The sequence below is a fragment of the Balaenoptera ricei genome, chromosome 5, assembly GCF_028023285.1.
Source record: "Balaenoptera ricei isolate mBalRic1 chromosome 5, mBalRic1.hap2, whole genome shotgun sequence".
Taxonomy (NCBI): Eukaryota; Metazoa; Chordata; class Mammalia; order Artiodactyla; family Balaenopteridae; genus Balaenoptera; species Balaenoptera ricei.
Window position 1 is genome coordinate 56,009,828 of NC_082643.1, and position 16,683 is coordinate 56,026,510.

Sequence of the window (16,683 nt, forward strand, 5' to 3'; positions counted from 1 at the left end):
GGCTGTATAGTATTTCACTACAAGTATATGTCAAGATTGATTTAGCCAATGCCCTTTTGATGAACACTTGGGTTGTTACATATTTTTCTGATTTAAAAATAAGGTTATGACAACATATGTGTACATATCTCCTTGCACACAAAAGAGTGTATTTGAAGATTAAACTTCTAAAAGCAGAAATGCTGCATCAAAGAAGATGGATAATCAAATTTATAACAGATAAACTGCCTTCCAAAAATGAGATTCTAATTTATATTCCCACTTTCAGTTTGGGAGCATAGGAGTTGATGCAGTATACAGTGAGGAGTAAAATTGTTTGGGGTTCTGGTTCAAGATGGTGAAGTAGGAAGAACTGAACTCACCTTCTCCCATGGACACACTGAGTCTGCAGCTACATAAGAAACAATTTTCTCTTAAAAAAAAAAGTTGGCTGAGTAAATACTACACATTGGGCAAATGAGAAGAAGACCACATTGAAGCAGGCTGGAGACACTGGGACACAATCTTGTCATAAACTCCACCCCAGCAGAGCAACCCACACCAGAAGAAAACTCAAAACCCAGAGATTCTCCCTGGTGACTGAAGGGTTCGAACCCCATACCAAGCACCTCAACTTTTAGGATGTGCACTTGAGAGATGAGCCTCCAAAACATCTAACTTTGAAAATGAACAGGGTTTGAGTCCTGAGATCCATAAAACTGTAGCCATCTGGGAGATGCCTCCTTAAAGGGCCCATGCACTTGGACTCACCCATCCCAGGGCCCAGCACTGAGGCAGCTTATTGAACCCAGACTAAAAGGGAACTGATTGCATTTGAAAAGAAGGGGTAGAGTAACTGACAGAGAATGAGAAAGTGTAGTCAAGGATGATTCCAAAAAAAAAAAAAAGGATGATTCCAAAGTAGTAATTCATTCAAATAATGCTAAAGCTAGTTAACACTCTATCTTGGAAATATAATCACGTGAAGTCAAAACAACTTGCTCAAGCTTTCTAATGTCCTTAGGATTGGGAGTTGTTTAGGAGAGCCTGAGGCTGCTTAGGAGAAATCACTGGATTTAATTAAGCCATTGGAAATTAAGCCTGAAAGCCAAAGCCAGAGTTGATTTCATATTTACCATATATTTTATTTGATAATTTTGAATGGTTGACAAGAGAATTGTTTTTTTATATTAATAACCCAAGTATTTAACTAGATCCTGTGGTGGTAAGGGAGATCATGAGCATACTAGTTAGTTATCAGAGAGGCTGAGATGGGAGTTCTATATATGGCAAACAATAGGAGTATAGAAGAAAACAAATTAGATCTTTTAAAATTACATTTATGGATTTGTTTTGTGTGTGTGTTTGTGCTTCAAATGAATGATAAAGAAAAAAATAGAGTTTGATATTACCATAAATCTTATTTGGAACTTTACTTTTAAAAACCACCTTTCTCTCTCTTTTTTTTTTTTTTCCTTTTTGGTCCACAGTCAGGAGGAACATGGATTGTTGGCTCATATGCTGCTGATTTTCAGATTTCCCTCTACTGAGGATCCTGAAACCATAAGTAAAATTATTCAACGTGTTCTACATGAAAAGCTGCAAGATGCTGTAGGACCCCCTAAATTAAATCCTGAATTAGTTGAAATTAAAAGTAAGTTTATTTCCTATTATGTAGTTCAATTCTCTTACATAGAATAGCTCCATGTTAAGTCTGGTCTTGGGCACTGATTTTTTAAAAAGTTTTTGGATGTCTTTCATTGTGGGGATCTTGTCACCAACAGAATATTTCTTTGGGACTAAATTGGTTCTAATGAAGTTTTAAATTTTTTAATACTACCTTAAACTTTCACCACCCATGCAAGTCTGTCATTAACCCCTGAGCCTGTGTTCTTTTTCTATATTGGGGCTTACACTTTAGCTATAGAATCCAATGATAAATGGAGAAAGTGGCTTTGTGTATTTATTCCTCTTCTTTTTCTTGTTGCTTACTTTTTATGTTCTGAGTATGATGGGTGGAAAGGTTCATGCCATCCACATATTTGCTTTCAAATGTCATTAATAAACCTTGTTAGCTTCTTTACTTAGGCCTTTTACTGATGAAAAGTTTGTAATTTAGTTTTTGGTATAAATTATTTTTGGTATATTTTACAACTAATTTGAAAAATCTGAGGTTTTTGTTTTTGTCAGGGCAGGGGGACAAAATAAACAGTGATAGGTCCTCATTACTAGAAAGTAAAAAAAATAGGAGATCCTCAGGGGATATAAAAGACTGGTTAAAAGCTAAGTCATGTGCTATAGAACAATGCTAGTCTGTAGAAATAGTGTGCCAGCCACATGTATGATCTTAAACTTTCTAGTAGCCACATTAAAAAAGTAAAAGTAAACATGTGAAATGTATTTAAATAATTTATATATTTAACCCAATATATCCAAAGTAGTACTATTTCAACAAGTAGTCCATGTAACTGACTACTGGTTGAAATACTAATGTAATTTACATTGTATTCACAATGTAATTTATATTGACAAATAGCCCATGTAAATATTATTCATGAGATTTTTTTTTTTGTAATAAGGCTTTGAAATCTATTGTATATTTTATATTTACAGCGCATTTCAGTTTAGCCACATTTCAAGAGCTCACTAGGCGCATGTGGCTAGTGAATAGAATATTGGATATGGCAGCACTAGAAACTACAGAATAGGGGACAAGTAGAAAGAATGAATACAAGTGCTGATATAAAAGCTGACAGATGTAACTAGAGGCCTAACCTGATGGTCAGCCCCTCTACTTGCTTAGAAAAGGAGGCTCACTTGTCAGGGCCAGCTATGTAATTTGTGGGGTCCAGTGCAAAGTGAAAGTGTAGGACTCTTTGAAAAGCAATTAAACAATGCTGTTAAAGGTACTAAGATATAAGACTTTGCTTTCTTTCATGGTCTCTCTCGACTTATCATGGCATTTTTATTTGTTCATTAATGATATTCTAAGTGAAAAAAATCCAAACTTTAAATTACTAGCATGAGTTTTGCTGTTCACCTTTATATTGTGAAATGTCAACTTCAAATGTAAATATAAAAGCATTTAATTTTTATTTGGAATCATGAAAATTATATAACTATTTCATAGCTCATCCGTGCATGTATTTTGGTTCCATGCAATGGAAACACTACAGAAGTCTAGCTCAACATTTTTTATTTCCCTTCTTGATACAGGCACGTTTTACCAATACTTTCTACCTTCAGCTTATGTGAGGAAGAACCAAAAGATCCTTCTATGTCATTATTTTCAGCTGAAGCTGTTGGTTAATACAAAGAAATAATGGGAGCAAGAAAGGATATGAGAGGGTCCCTTAGTCATTCATGTTTATTAGAATGCCATTGCCTTCTTTTGTGTTCTAAGCAAGTTCTGGTTCAAACAGAAAACAGCCTCCTGAGACTGTCACTACCCTCTGCTTACACAGTGGTAGACATCACACACTTATCTCATACTCACTTTGAGTTTGCTAAACATTGTGGGTCCACTGGAATTCTTAGTTCGTAGGATATTGTGCATGATATATACAAACGGGGTAGCAAGAATCCATGGGCACATCTATTGTGTATATCTCCTCTGCCCATGCCATCTCTATTATCCTGTCAAACTTCACTTCCAAACATGTTATGAGATAAAATTATTATGAATTTCAAGACAGTGAGCATTAAACCAAGTGAGAGGTCATGCTGAGAGCAGGACTCAGTGCAGATACACAAGTCACACACTCATGAAGTCAGCCCTGTTAGTAGTATTGTAAAAAAAAAAAAAAAAAAAAGAAATTCAACTAAATAAATTTAAAAATCTAATTGTCTTTATTTAATGATTCACAAATTTATTCCGCCTTAGCAGATAGATAGGAGCTCTGAGGAGCTGTACAAAATGGAAGCTTTTTTTTTTTTTTTTTTTTTTTTAAAGATTTTTTTATTGATTGATTGATTACTATGTTGGGTCTTCGTTTCTGTGCTAGGGCTTTCTCTAGTTGCGGCAAGCGGGGGCCAGTCTTCATCGCGGTGCGCGGGCCTCTCACTATCGCGGTCTCTCTTGTTGCGGAGCACAGGCTCCAGACGCGCAGGCTCAGTAGGTGTGGCTCACGGGCCCAGCTGCTCCGCGGCATGTGGGATCTTCCCAGACCAGGGCTCGAACCCGTGTCCCCTGCATTGGCAGGCAGACTCTCAACCACTGCGCCACCAGGGAAGCCCCCAAATGGAAGCTTTTTATAGCCAGAAGGAGGTGAGACAAGGAAGCTTTCTAACGGAGTGGACTGTGTCATGAAAGGGCAACTTCATTTGGGAGTAGGTGGGGTCTATCAGACATATTACTTCACTGGTGCCGACCAGGTAATTCCAGATTGACTGATTAAAGGTCACATTCCTGAGACACGCTGAAACTGCAATTAGGCTAGCTATTAGGTGGTTTGCTGATATAGGACTTAGCACAAGTCACTCCATTTTGAGTCTCCTTATTTCTTTTTTTAACAGTATCAACATGCAAAGCCATTTAAAGCTTGTGTTTCCATATTAATTTTCTGTTTGGATGATCTGTCCATAGTGTAAGTGGGGTGTTAAAGTCCCTTACTATTATTGTGTTACTGTCAATTTCCCCTTTTATTGTCATTAGCATTTGCCTTATGTATTGAGGTGCCCCTATGTTGGGTGCATAAATATTTATAACTGTTATATCTTCTTCTTGGATTGATCCCTTGATCATTATGTAGTGTCCTTCCTTATCTCTTGTAACAGTCTTTATTTTAAAGTCTATTTTATCTGATATGAGTATTGTTACTCCAGCTTTCTTTTGATTTCCATTTGCATGGAATATCTTTTTTCATCCTCTCACTTTCAGTCTGTATGTGTCCCTAGGTCTGAAATGGGTCTCTTGTAGACAGAATATATATGGGTCTTGTTAAATGATACAGTAGACCAGATAGATTTAATTGATACTTATAGGACATTCCACCCGAAAGTGGCAGAATACACTTTCTTCTGAAGTGCACATGGAACATTCTCCAGGATAGATCATATCTTGGGTCACAAATCAAGCGGTGGAAAATTTAAGAAAATTGAAATTGTATCAAGCATCTTTTCCAACCAAAACGCTATGAGATTAGAAATCAATTACTGGAAAAGAAACTAAAAAAACAAACACATAGAGGCTAAAAAATATGTCACTAAATAATCAAGAGATCACTGAAGAAATCAAAGAGGAAATCAAAAAATACCTAGAAACAAATGACAGTGAAAACACAATGACCCAAACCTGTGGGATGTAGCAAGAGGGAAGTTTATAGCAGTACAATCCTACTTCGAGAAACAAGAAAAATCTCAAACAAACAATCCAATCTTACACCTAAAGCAACTAGAGAAAGAAGAACAAAGAAAACCCAAACAGTAGAAGGAAAGTAATCATAAAGGTCAGAGCAGAAATAAATGAAATAGAAATGAATAAAACAATAGCAAAGATCAATAAAACTAAAAGTTGGTTCTTTGAGAAGATAAACAAAATTGATAAACCTTTAGCCAGACTCATCAAGAAAAAAAGGGAGAGGACTCAAATCAATAAAATTAGAAATGAAAAAGGAGAAATTACAACTGACACCACAGAAATACAAAGGATTATAAGAGAATACTACAAACAACTATATGCCAATAAAATGGACAACCTCAAAGCAGTGGACAAATTCTTAGAAAGGTGCAATTTTCCAAGACTGAACCAGGAAGAATTAGAAAATATAAACGACCTATCACAAGTAATGAAATTGAAACTGTGTTTAAAAATCTTCCAACAAACAAAAGTCCAGGACCAGATGGCTTCACAGGTGAATTCTATCAAACATTTAGAGAAGAGCTAACACCCATCCTTCTCAAACTCTTCCAAAAAATTGCAGAGGAAGGAACACTCCCAAACTCATTCTATGAGGCCACCATCACCCAGATACCAAAACCAGAAAAGGTATCAGAAAAAAGAAAATTACAGACCAATATCACTGATGAATATAGACGCAAAAATCCTCAACAAAATACTAGCAAACAGAATCCAACAACACATTAAAAGGATCATACACCATGATCAAGTGGGATTTGTCCCAGGAATGCAAGGATTCTTCAGTATATGCGAATCAATCAATGTGATACACCATATTAACAAATTAAGGAATAAAAACCATATGATCATCTCAATAGATGCAGAAAAAGTTTTTGACAAAATTCAATGCCCATTTACGATAAAAACTCTCCAGAATGGGCATAGAAGAAAGCTATCTCAACATAATAAAGGCCATATATGACAAACCCACAGCAGATATTCTCAATGGTGAAAAACTGAAAGCATTTCCTCTAAGATCAGGAAGAAGACAAGGGTGTCCACTCTTGCCATTATTATTCAACATAGTCTTGGAAGTCCTAGCCATGGCAATCAGAGAAGAAAAAGAAATAAAAGGAATCCAAATCAGAAAAGAAGAAGTAAAACTGTCATTGTTTGCATATGTCATGATACTATACATAGAAAATCCTAAAGATGCCACCAGAAAGCTACTAGAACTAATTGATGAATTTGGTAAGGCTTCAGGACACAAAATTAATGCATAGTAATCTCTTGCATTCCTATACACGAACCACAAAAGATAAGAAAGAAAAATTAAAGAAACAATCTTTTACCATTGCAACAAAAAGAATAAAATACCTAGGAATAAACCTACCTAAGGAGGCAAAAGACCTGTACTCAGAAAACTATAAAACACTGATGAAAGAAATCAAAGATAACATAAACAGATGGAGAAATATACCATGTTCTTGGATTGGAAGAATCAATATTGTGAAAATGACTATACTACCCAAAGCAATCTACAGATTCAATGCAATCCATATCAAATTACCAATGACATTCTTCACAGAATTAGAAGAAAAAGTTTTACAATTTGTATGGAAGCACAAAAGACCCCAAAGAGCCAAAGCAATCTTGAGAAAGAAAAACTGAGCTGGAGGTATCAGGCTCCCTGACTTCAAACTATACTACAAAGCTATAGTAATCAAGACAGGATGGTACTGGCACAAAAACAGAACTATAGATCAATGGTACAGGATAGAAAGCCCAGAGATAAACCCATGTACATATAGTTATCTAATTTATGATGAAGGAAGCAAGAACATACAATGGAGAAAAGACAGCCTCTTCAATAAGTGGTGTTGCGAAAACTGGACAGCTACATGTAAAAGAATGAAATTAGAACACTCCCTAACACCATACACAAAAATAAACCCAAAATGGATTAAAGACCTAAATGTAAGACTGGAGACTCTAAAACTCTTGGAGGAAAACATAGGAGAAACACTCTTTGACATAAACCACAGCAAGATATTTTTTGACCTACCTCCTTGAGTAATGGAAATAAAAACAAAAATAAACAAATGGGACCTAATGAAACTTAAAAGTTTTTGCACAGCAAAGGAAACCATAAACAAGACCAAAAGATAACCCTCAGAATGGGAGAAAATATTTGCAAATGAAGCAACAGACAAAGGATTAATCTCCAAAATATACAAACAGCTCATGGAGCTCAAACCAAAAAAACAAAAAACCCAATTCAAAAATGGGCAGAAGACCTAAACAGACATTTCACCAAAGAAGACATACAGATAGCAGTGAGGCACATGAAAAGATGCTCAACATCACTATTAGAGAAATGGAAATCAAAACTACAATGAGGTATCACCTCACACTGGTCACAATGGCCATCATCACAAAATCTACAAACAGTAAATGCTGGAGAGGGTGTAGAGAAAAGGAAGCCCTCTTGCACTGTTGGTGGGAATGTAAATTGATACAGCCACTATGGAGAACAGTATGGAGGTTCCTTAAAAAACTAAAAATAGAACTACCATATGACCCAGCAATCCTAGTACTGGGCATATACCCTGAGAAAACCATAATGCAAAAAACACATGCACCCCAATGTTCATTGCAGCACTATTTACAATAGGCAGGACATGGAAACAACCTAAATGTCCAATGACAGGTGAATGGGTAAAGAAGATGTGGTATATATGTACAATGGAATATTTTTCAGCCATATAAAGGAATGAAATTGGGTCATTTGTAGAGATGTGGATGGACCTAGAGTCTGTCACATAGAGTGAAGTAAGCTAGAAAGAGAAAAACAAGTATCGTATATTAATGCATATATGTGGAATCTAGAAAAATGGTACAGATGAACCTATATGCAGGGCAGGAATAGAAACATAGATGTAGAGAACAGATATGTGGACACAGGTGGGGAAGGGGAGGGTGGGATGAACTGAGAGATTAGGATTGACATATGTATACTACCATGCGTGAAATAGCTAGTAGAAACATGCTATAAAGCACAGAAAGCTTGGTGCTCTATGCTGACCTAGATGGGTGGGACGTGGGGTGAGTCGGGTGTGAGGGAGGTCTAAGAGGGAGGGGATATATATATACATATAGCTGATTCACTTCACTGTACAGCAGAAACTAACACAACATTGTAAAGAAAATATACTCCAATTAAAAAAAAATGCAAAGCCAGAATTTTCTCTAGGAAAAGCTTGAAATAAAGAACAGGCTATTGAAATAGGGAGACTAGTGGTGGTGGTGTTTTATTTACTGAGAATAAATGGTCACTTCTTCCTCATTTTTGTCATTTTCTCCAAATATAGCCAGAATAGAGAAAGTCAGAAAGAAGCCTCTCAAGAATACAGATTTTTTTTTTTTTGGTAAATCCATACTATTAAATACTAAAAGAAAAATTAACTTTAAAATATTTTGCATTTAGAACTCCCATCTTGCCATGTTCTAAGAAAATAGGTTGGGCCATTGGAAATCTACTGAGTCAGGAAATTTGAGTTCTTAAAGTTTTATGTATCTGTCAGTTGGTTTAGTGTTTGGATAGGATTAAGACCTGATTGTTGACAAGTCAACAAACTAAGGAGCCACTGGCTAAAGTTGAATGACAATTTGAGGGCAAACTGTCTTGCTAAAACTTCAGCAGAAAGAAGACCTGGAAAAGGATAACATTTGCTTTTAAATGGGAGTAAGGACAAATCTATGGATATGCCACTGGAATATGTTATACAGATGGAACTATGCCTATGAGTTTGGTAAAAAAAGAAAATCTGAAATAATGGTCAATAAAAATATCATCGCATCTGGGGAATCAATACTCTGGTTTAGAATAGTATGTCCCCCCAAAAGGCTGGACTACCTGCATCTTATTTCTGGCTATAAAAGTCAGATTCCTGGGTTTCAGCACAAAGCTACTGAGTCAGAATCACTGGGAAGAGGAACAGGAATTTACAGTATAAAGATGCTCTCTAGTTGACTTTTAGCCACACTAAAGTTTAAGAAACACTGTTCAAATCTCCCTTCTCCCCAAGACAATGAACCTATTCTATCTATGATAAACTAACTGTGTTGCTTTTTTTTTTTTAACAACATAGAGATACTATCTAATAATGGAATTGAGCAACCTTTAGTATTTGAAGTACTCAGAGGCATTATGAAATTCTGATGTGCAAACCCTGTTCTAGTCACCATTTCTGTGTGTTTCAGAAATCAACAAGACAGAAACAGACAACTTTCTGAACAATTGTAAGTTTAATATATTTATTAAAATTGCATTACCTGAATGAAAAAATTTAACTCTAGATTAGTTAGGTTTTGTTGGTATTATAGGGTCAGAATAAAGTTTGATCTGTGCACTGCTCATGGTATTTTATCTTATTTCTGAGGCACATTTTATCACAAAAGGATAAAAACTGGGAGGACTTTGGAATGGATGTATGGGGCTTGTGGCAGATGTGTAGTGGAAGAGAGTAGTACAGTTGTTAAAGAAAAGGCAAAAATACTTCTCAATGTTTTGATTGCAGATATCTACAATATACTCTCATGAACATTTTCTAAAGATTATATAAAAGTAATCTATATGTTGCTATTTGTCAGCTAGAGGCAGAAATTTAGTGTTACTCTACACTAAATAAAATCTTGATGTTATTAATCCCTATTGTAAAAATTGCAGACAATTATGGGGTTGGAGTATAGATTGATGAAATTATTGAAGGCCCAGATAATATCTTCACCCATATTTAAAAAAAATACTGACTCAAGGCTTAGTGTTTCCTTTCCCCTATAGCAGAGTACCCTACCATGATTTAGAGAATACATTTGATATTTAACAGAATTAGTACAAAATACATTTATGTAAAAAGATGAAAGGAAGTGTGTTATTCACCAGCTCAGAATGTTGGTTAATTCACAAACTTAACTAAACATAAAACCAAAGGATAATCCCATTACCTAAATGGCATATATTTTTGTCACCAATATTTAGTGGGAACTTGCTATTTGCTAGTGCTGTGTTAGTCAATAGGGATATAAAATGGGTAAGATTTACTCCTTGCTTAAGGCAGCTCATACTCAAATGAGACTAGATATATGAGACTAATGCATAAACAGAATTCTAAAATAATAGTTCTCAAACAGGGGCAATTTGGCCCCCAAGTGACTCTGTCCTGTTGTGGCATTTTGGTTATCATGATTGTAGGGGGGGGGGGATGTTATTGGTACTAGTGTATATAGGCCAGGGATCCTTTAAACATCCTATTACGCATGAGACGGCCCCCCACACAAGGAATTATCCATCTAACAGTGTCAATAGTGCCAAGATTGAGACATCCTGTTATAAACAATATCCTCATACTAATATTAGATATATATACATACAATAATATAAACTAATATATATTAATCTATTATATAGAGACATATATACACACAGAGTATTATTATTGTTATTATTATTGTTATTGTTATTATTATTTTGATGTAAGCATCAAGAAAGTCGTAAGTAATCCAGTCTGGAGGCAAGGGAATTATTAGGGAAGGCATCCTAGAGAAGGTAATGACTGATTTAAATCTTACAAGATGAATAGGAGTTAAATAAATGGAACACTACAGTTTAAGCAAAGGTAAGAACAAGAGAAAATATGTGATACTGTTGGAGCACAAAGTATAAGAAATTTGAGACGCGGTAACACAATTTGATTACTTAAAAAACAACTGCTAACTAACGCATCATCTCTTTTGCAGGCTGTGGGACACGAAGGAACAAAACTACAAGACAGAGTCTCAGGATTGTTGGCGGGACAGAGGTACAAGAGGGTGAATGGCCATGGCAAGCTAGTCTGCAATGGGATGGGATCCATCGCTGTGGAGCAACTTTGATTAATGACATATGGCTTGTGAGTGCTGCTCACTGCTTTAGAACGTAAGTCCTGAACCTTGAGAATGACTAAGGGTAAGCAAAGTGCACTGGGGCTTGGCAGGAAGGAAATACCTCATGAGGGATGAGTTTAATACAAATTAAAGATCATATATATATGAGAGTGGGAAACTCATAAACCTTAGTAAGAGGTTTTATAGTTTAGAAATGGAAATGGTACCAAAGTACATGTAGATAAATTATCCATTGACAACTACACAATAATTTATCAAAGGAAGCAGGAATTTGAGAGTCATCTATCAGAGATGGAGGCTAGGTGGATTGTAGGTTTGACCCTGATAGGGAAATTCCACGTTGTAAGAAAAAATTAAATATGAAGAAATTTGGTAGTAACAAATTATACAACTGAATAGGTCGACTAGTTATATTTCAAGGAATTTCAATTCAGTCTTCCAACCCAGTGCAAAATGCCTACAGTATACAGGATGAGTAATGCTTTGTTAAATTATCGTATAACGTTTTCGATTTTCAGACAAATGTGTGGATAGGCAACATGGTGCACATAGAATACATTCAGTTCTCTCATTCGGTACAGGATATGCTTTCCATATGTCCCCTGGAGTCAACTGATGCCCAGAAATGTCAAAAGGTCCTAGGATCTGGAGTGGGTGACTCAGCATGCTGAGTGGTGTGCATATCCTGAGAAACATGCCAAGGTGGAATTTCCACCTGATCTGACACCTGAGCCTTAGATTGGAAAGAGTTTGTATCTATGCATAGAAACCATCATTTTACAAAGAAAACTTATATTGATACTTTTACACTAAATTATTTAATATAAATAGTTATATTGGTAAAAATGGTAAAGTAGGATTTGTTCCTCATACTTTCTCCTCAGGTATAAGGACCCAGCCAGATGGACTGCTTCCTTTGGAGTAAAAATAGAGCCTCCAAAAATGAAACAAGGCCTCCGGAGGATAATTGTGCATGAAAAATACAAATATCCATCACATGACTATGATATTTCAGTTGCAGAGCTTTCTAGCCCTGTTCCCTACACAAATGCAGTACACAGAATTTGTCTCCCTGATGCATCCCGTGAATTCCACCCTGGTGATGAGATGTTTGTGACAGGATTTGGAGCACTGCAAAATGATGGTGCGCATCTGAGGAGAAAGTCAAATCATAGTAATTTAATTTGGTATTCTAAGGCATTTAAAGAATGGAATGCCATTACGCCAAAATATGTTTGTGGGTTGGTCATATGGACCTGGGCCAAGTCAGGCCCTACTTGTGAACTAAGTCATTTAGAAGACACATAAGTTCCTTCAGGCCTTAGGTTACTATCAAATGCATCACTACCACTATAATAATTGTGCTTGGTAAGGTGTCTGAAAGAGTAAATATATCTGAAATTTTTACTAGGGTATTAACCACATAAGAGATTAGGGATCATTAATACATACACCCAGTTGTGAAGATCAGAGAATCATAAAGCCATCATTCTCCCCTGCTGAGATTATCTTCTAAGCTTAACAATGACAGAGAAATTACTTAAACAACTGGAGGTTCTTTCCTAGGCACCTAACTTCATTTAAAATAGTTAGAAAAGAATTCATTTCCCAAATTTTACTGTATCTGAAAAAATACACATCCTAAGATTCTATGCCACCACCTTATCCAATAATTAATTATAAAAGACTTTCTTCAGGTTTATAGAATATATGTAGATTTATAAATATGAAGTCTATTTTTTTCCTTTAGGAAGCAGTCAAAATCACCTTCGGCAAGTACAGGTGGATCTCATAGACACTAAAACCTGTAATGAACACAAAGCTTACAATAACGCCATAACTCCTAGAATGTTATGTGCTGGCTCCTTGAAAGGAAACAGAGATGCGTGCCAGGTACGTGGTTAGCTACATAACTTTTTCTTCACCTTTTATTTTTAAATAATTACAGCTTTACAGGAAGTTGCAAAGATAGTACAGAGGGGTCTCATCTTCCGTCACCACAGAGGTCTGTCTCCCTTTATAATAACATCTGTTTCCCTCCCCCAACACTTTACCATCACTAACACCTGGCAATCACTAATCTGTTCACCCTCTATAATTTTGTAATTTTGAGAGTGTTATCTAAGTAGAATCATACAGTAACCTTTTTTTAGAATTCCATTTTGATTTATTTATTAGTGTTTTTGACCAGACTCTCTCTTTGTAAGAAAATTGTGTGGTTCCTCTAAGTTAAATACACATAACTTATCACAGTCCACTGGTGTTGAGATTTTACTAGTTTGAGTGGGGTTTAGAATAGAAAATGTACCTCCCTTTAAGTCTCTTTAACCCTCCCTCACTTATAATATTAAATATTAATAAATACATATATTAAATATTTCCTCTCTATATGCTGAGAGCCACATCAAACAATGTTTCTGCTTCAAGTGCCAAATGTAACTTAGAAAACTCAAGAGGAGAAGGGAAGTCTATTTACTCATAATTTGTTCTTTCTTTCCTTCTGATTGTCTAAGATTCTTTTTATATCATTTCTTTTCTGTTTCAGGAACTTCCTTTAGCCATTCTTTTAGTGTAGATCTGCTAGTGACAAATTCCCTTAGATTTTCTTTGTTTGCAAAATTCTATATTTCCTATTCATTTCTAAATCATAATTTTGCCAGATATAGAATTTAGGATTGACAGTTTGTTTGTTTGGTTTTTTTTCCCCAGCACTTAAATCATGGCCTCTGTGATCTCTGATGAGGAATCTGCTGTTATTAGAATTGTTTTTCCCTAAAAGATGAGGTGTCATTTCTCTCTTGCTGTGTTCAAGGTTTTTTCTTTGTCTTTAGTTCTCAGAAGTTTGATTACGTATCTTGTCATGGATTTCTCTGGGTTATACTGCTTAGGGCTTGCTCAGCTTTTTAATCTGCAGGTTTATGTCCTTTGACAAATTTGGGAAATTTTCAGCCATTATTTCTTTGAAAACTTTTTCAGCCTTACTTTCTTTTTTGTCTCTTTCTGGAACTCTAATAACAGGTACATTAGCTCTTCCATTATGGTCTCAGAGATCTCTAAGCTTCTGTTCTTTTTTTTCCACTCCTCTTTCTCTCTGTTCAAATTGAGTAATTTCTATCATCTGTCTTCAAGTTCATTGATTTTTTTCTTCCGTCATCCCCATTCTTCTGTTAGGCACTTCTAGTGAGGTTTTTTTGTTGTTGTTGTTGATTATTGTATTTTTCAGTTCTGAGATTTCCATTTGATCCTCTATGTATGCTATTTCTTTACTGAAACTTCTAAATTTTTTCATTTATTTCAAGCATGGTGGTAATTGCTCATTAAGACATTTTTGTGATGGCTGCTTTAAAATCTTTGTCAGATAACTCCAACATCTGTGTCATCTCAGTGTCAGTGTCTATTGATTGCCTTTTCTCACTCAAGTCAAAATTTTCCTGGTTCTTGGTATTGAGTGATTTTCAGATGTATCCTGGACATTTTGGGTATTATGTTATGAGTCTCTGTGTCTTCTGTTTTAACAGGGCTCCTCTGACATGACACCAGAGGGGGTAGGGAAGTGCTATCCTATTCCCCACTCATTGTCCTCTGACACCAGGGTGGTGAATAGTGCTTTGTTACGGCTGGATGGAGGTGGACTTTCAGGCTCCTCACTAGGCGTGGGATTTTTTGGTTGTTGTTGTTGGTTTTTTTTAAAGGTTAGAGAAACTTATTAAATTTAATTTTCTTTAAATATTTTCTTTTCCCCATCCTCACCAACTTGTTGGATGAACAGAAAAACCCCCACCCCTTCCATTTGGGGGATTCCACATGTAAAGCCTGAGACAGTGAGGATGAAGTATCAATATAAAAATAACACTCTGGATGGGGGCATCTTGTTACTGCTCCCCTTGTGGTCTCCACTGACCTCATGGGGTAGTGGCCTCATCACTGCTTGGCTCTCCACTAGGTCTCTTCTGACATCACCCTAGTGGGAGAGAAAATTATGCCTCCTTACCATTGGGCGGTAGTCCATGCTCCCCAGCTGGTCACCACAGAGGAGGCAGAGGAGGGCTTCATCATCACCTGGCAGGGATGAAAGAGTGGCTCCCCACTCAGCCTTCTCTGACATAAGTCTGATGGGGGATTGGGCCTCATTAGATCCTGGTAAGGCTGGAAGTCTAGGCTCCCCAACTGGCCCTTGCTTATGGGGGTTGGAATGGGGCCACAGTGTTTTCTGTGATAGGCTGGAGTGTTTACTCATCACGCAGCTTCAACATTATCAACTCATGGTCGATCTTATTTCATTCCTATATATTTTAACCCCCCAACCTTCTTCTCCCCACCCTAAACTCTAGATCTATTTTGAAATAAATCACAGATGTATATGATTTCACTTGAAAATATGTCACCTATTCTACAGTGCCATTTTGATAATAGTATTAGATGTGAATGTCTCGTAAATTTGGGGAATTAAAGAGGAGGAGCCAAGTTTAGCCTTGTGATTATGATATCCTGCTTTTCTATTTCAGGGGGGACCTGACACTCATTTTTCCCCCTCTTTTATGTCTACTCTCCACAATTTTTGCCACTTTACTGTCTCCATATATTTTAATATCTCAAAAATCATTAATAACTTTATATGCAAAAACCTTTACTTGGGTCTCCTACTCCTTCCCATCTCAGTGGCATGTGGCTACCTCCTCTTCAAATATGATCTTTCTTTGGGTTCCATGATCCTGAAATATGGTGATTTTCCCCTCCCTCCTTCTCCAACAACTCATTCCTGGTTCCTTATTTTGGTTTCTCTTTCTCTTCCTCTTCCTCTCTCCCTCTCTCTAAGCCTGGCTGTTCCTCAACACTCATTTTTTTTCCTCTCTATATACTCACTCAAAGAAATTATCTTTTCTTTAAGTAAGCTGTCACTTTAATGACTTCCAAACCTACATCTCCAAAATTAACCTCTTGCCCAAATTCAGTCTCACATTTTCATGTACTACAAAACCGTTTCCATTTATATGTTTTAAGTTGTTAGTATAAGACTAAAATTTATGTACTTGCCATTTTAAACTCAACAGGCATCACGAAATGTTACCTGTTTTTTCATTTCAAGTTTCTCATTTATGTGGTTGGCTTTCATTATTCTTGGAATCTTCTTTTACTCTTAAATCTCCTTCACATGTAATCAATTAAGTCATAGAATATTTTTCCTCTATACTATTTCTTCCAAATTTATCTCTTTGTCTTTATTCTTTCTGTTAAAACCCTACTCTATTCCTTCATTACTTCATATCTTGATCACTAACATTGGTTTCTAGTTTGGCTTCTTCTAGTTTTAAAAGTTTCTGTTGTGATATTTATATATATATATATTCTTTTTAAAAAAAATGTTTATTGGAGTATAGTTGATTTACAATGTTGTGTTAGTTTCTGCTGTACAGCATAGT

The 16,683-nt window shown here is 36.1% G+C and overlaps 1 protein-coding gene across 1 annotated transcript in view; it reads left to right on the plus strand.

Moving 5' to 3' along the window:
• The window catches only part of TMPRSS11E (transmembrane serine protease 11E), a 32,172-nt gene that overhangs the window by 12,991 nt on the left and 2,498 nt on the right, over positions 1–16,683 (plus strand). The window contains exons 5-9 of the mRNA XM_059923830.1: positions 1,470–1,633; positions 9,581–9,619; positions 11,117–11,294; positions 12,148–12,407; positions 13,014–13,156. Of these exons, the coding sequence (XP_059779813.1) occupies positions 1,470–1,633; positions 9,581–9,619; positions 11,117–11,294; positions 12,148–12,407; positions 13,014–13,156 (784 nt within the window). The remainder of the gene's footprint in view (positions 1–1,469; positions 1,634–9,580; positions 9,620–11,116; positions 11,295–12,147; positions 12,408–13,013; positions 13,157–16,683) is intronic.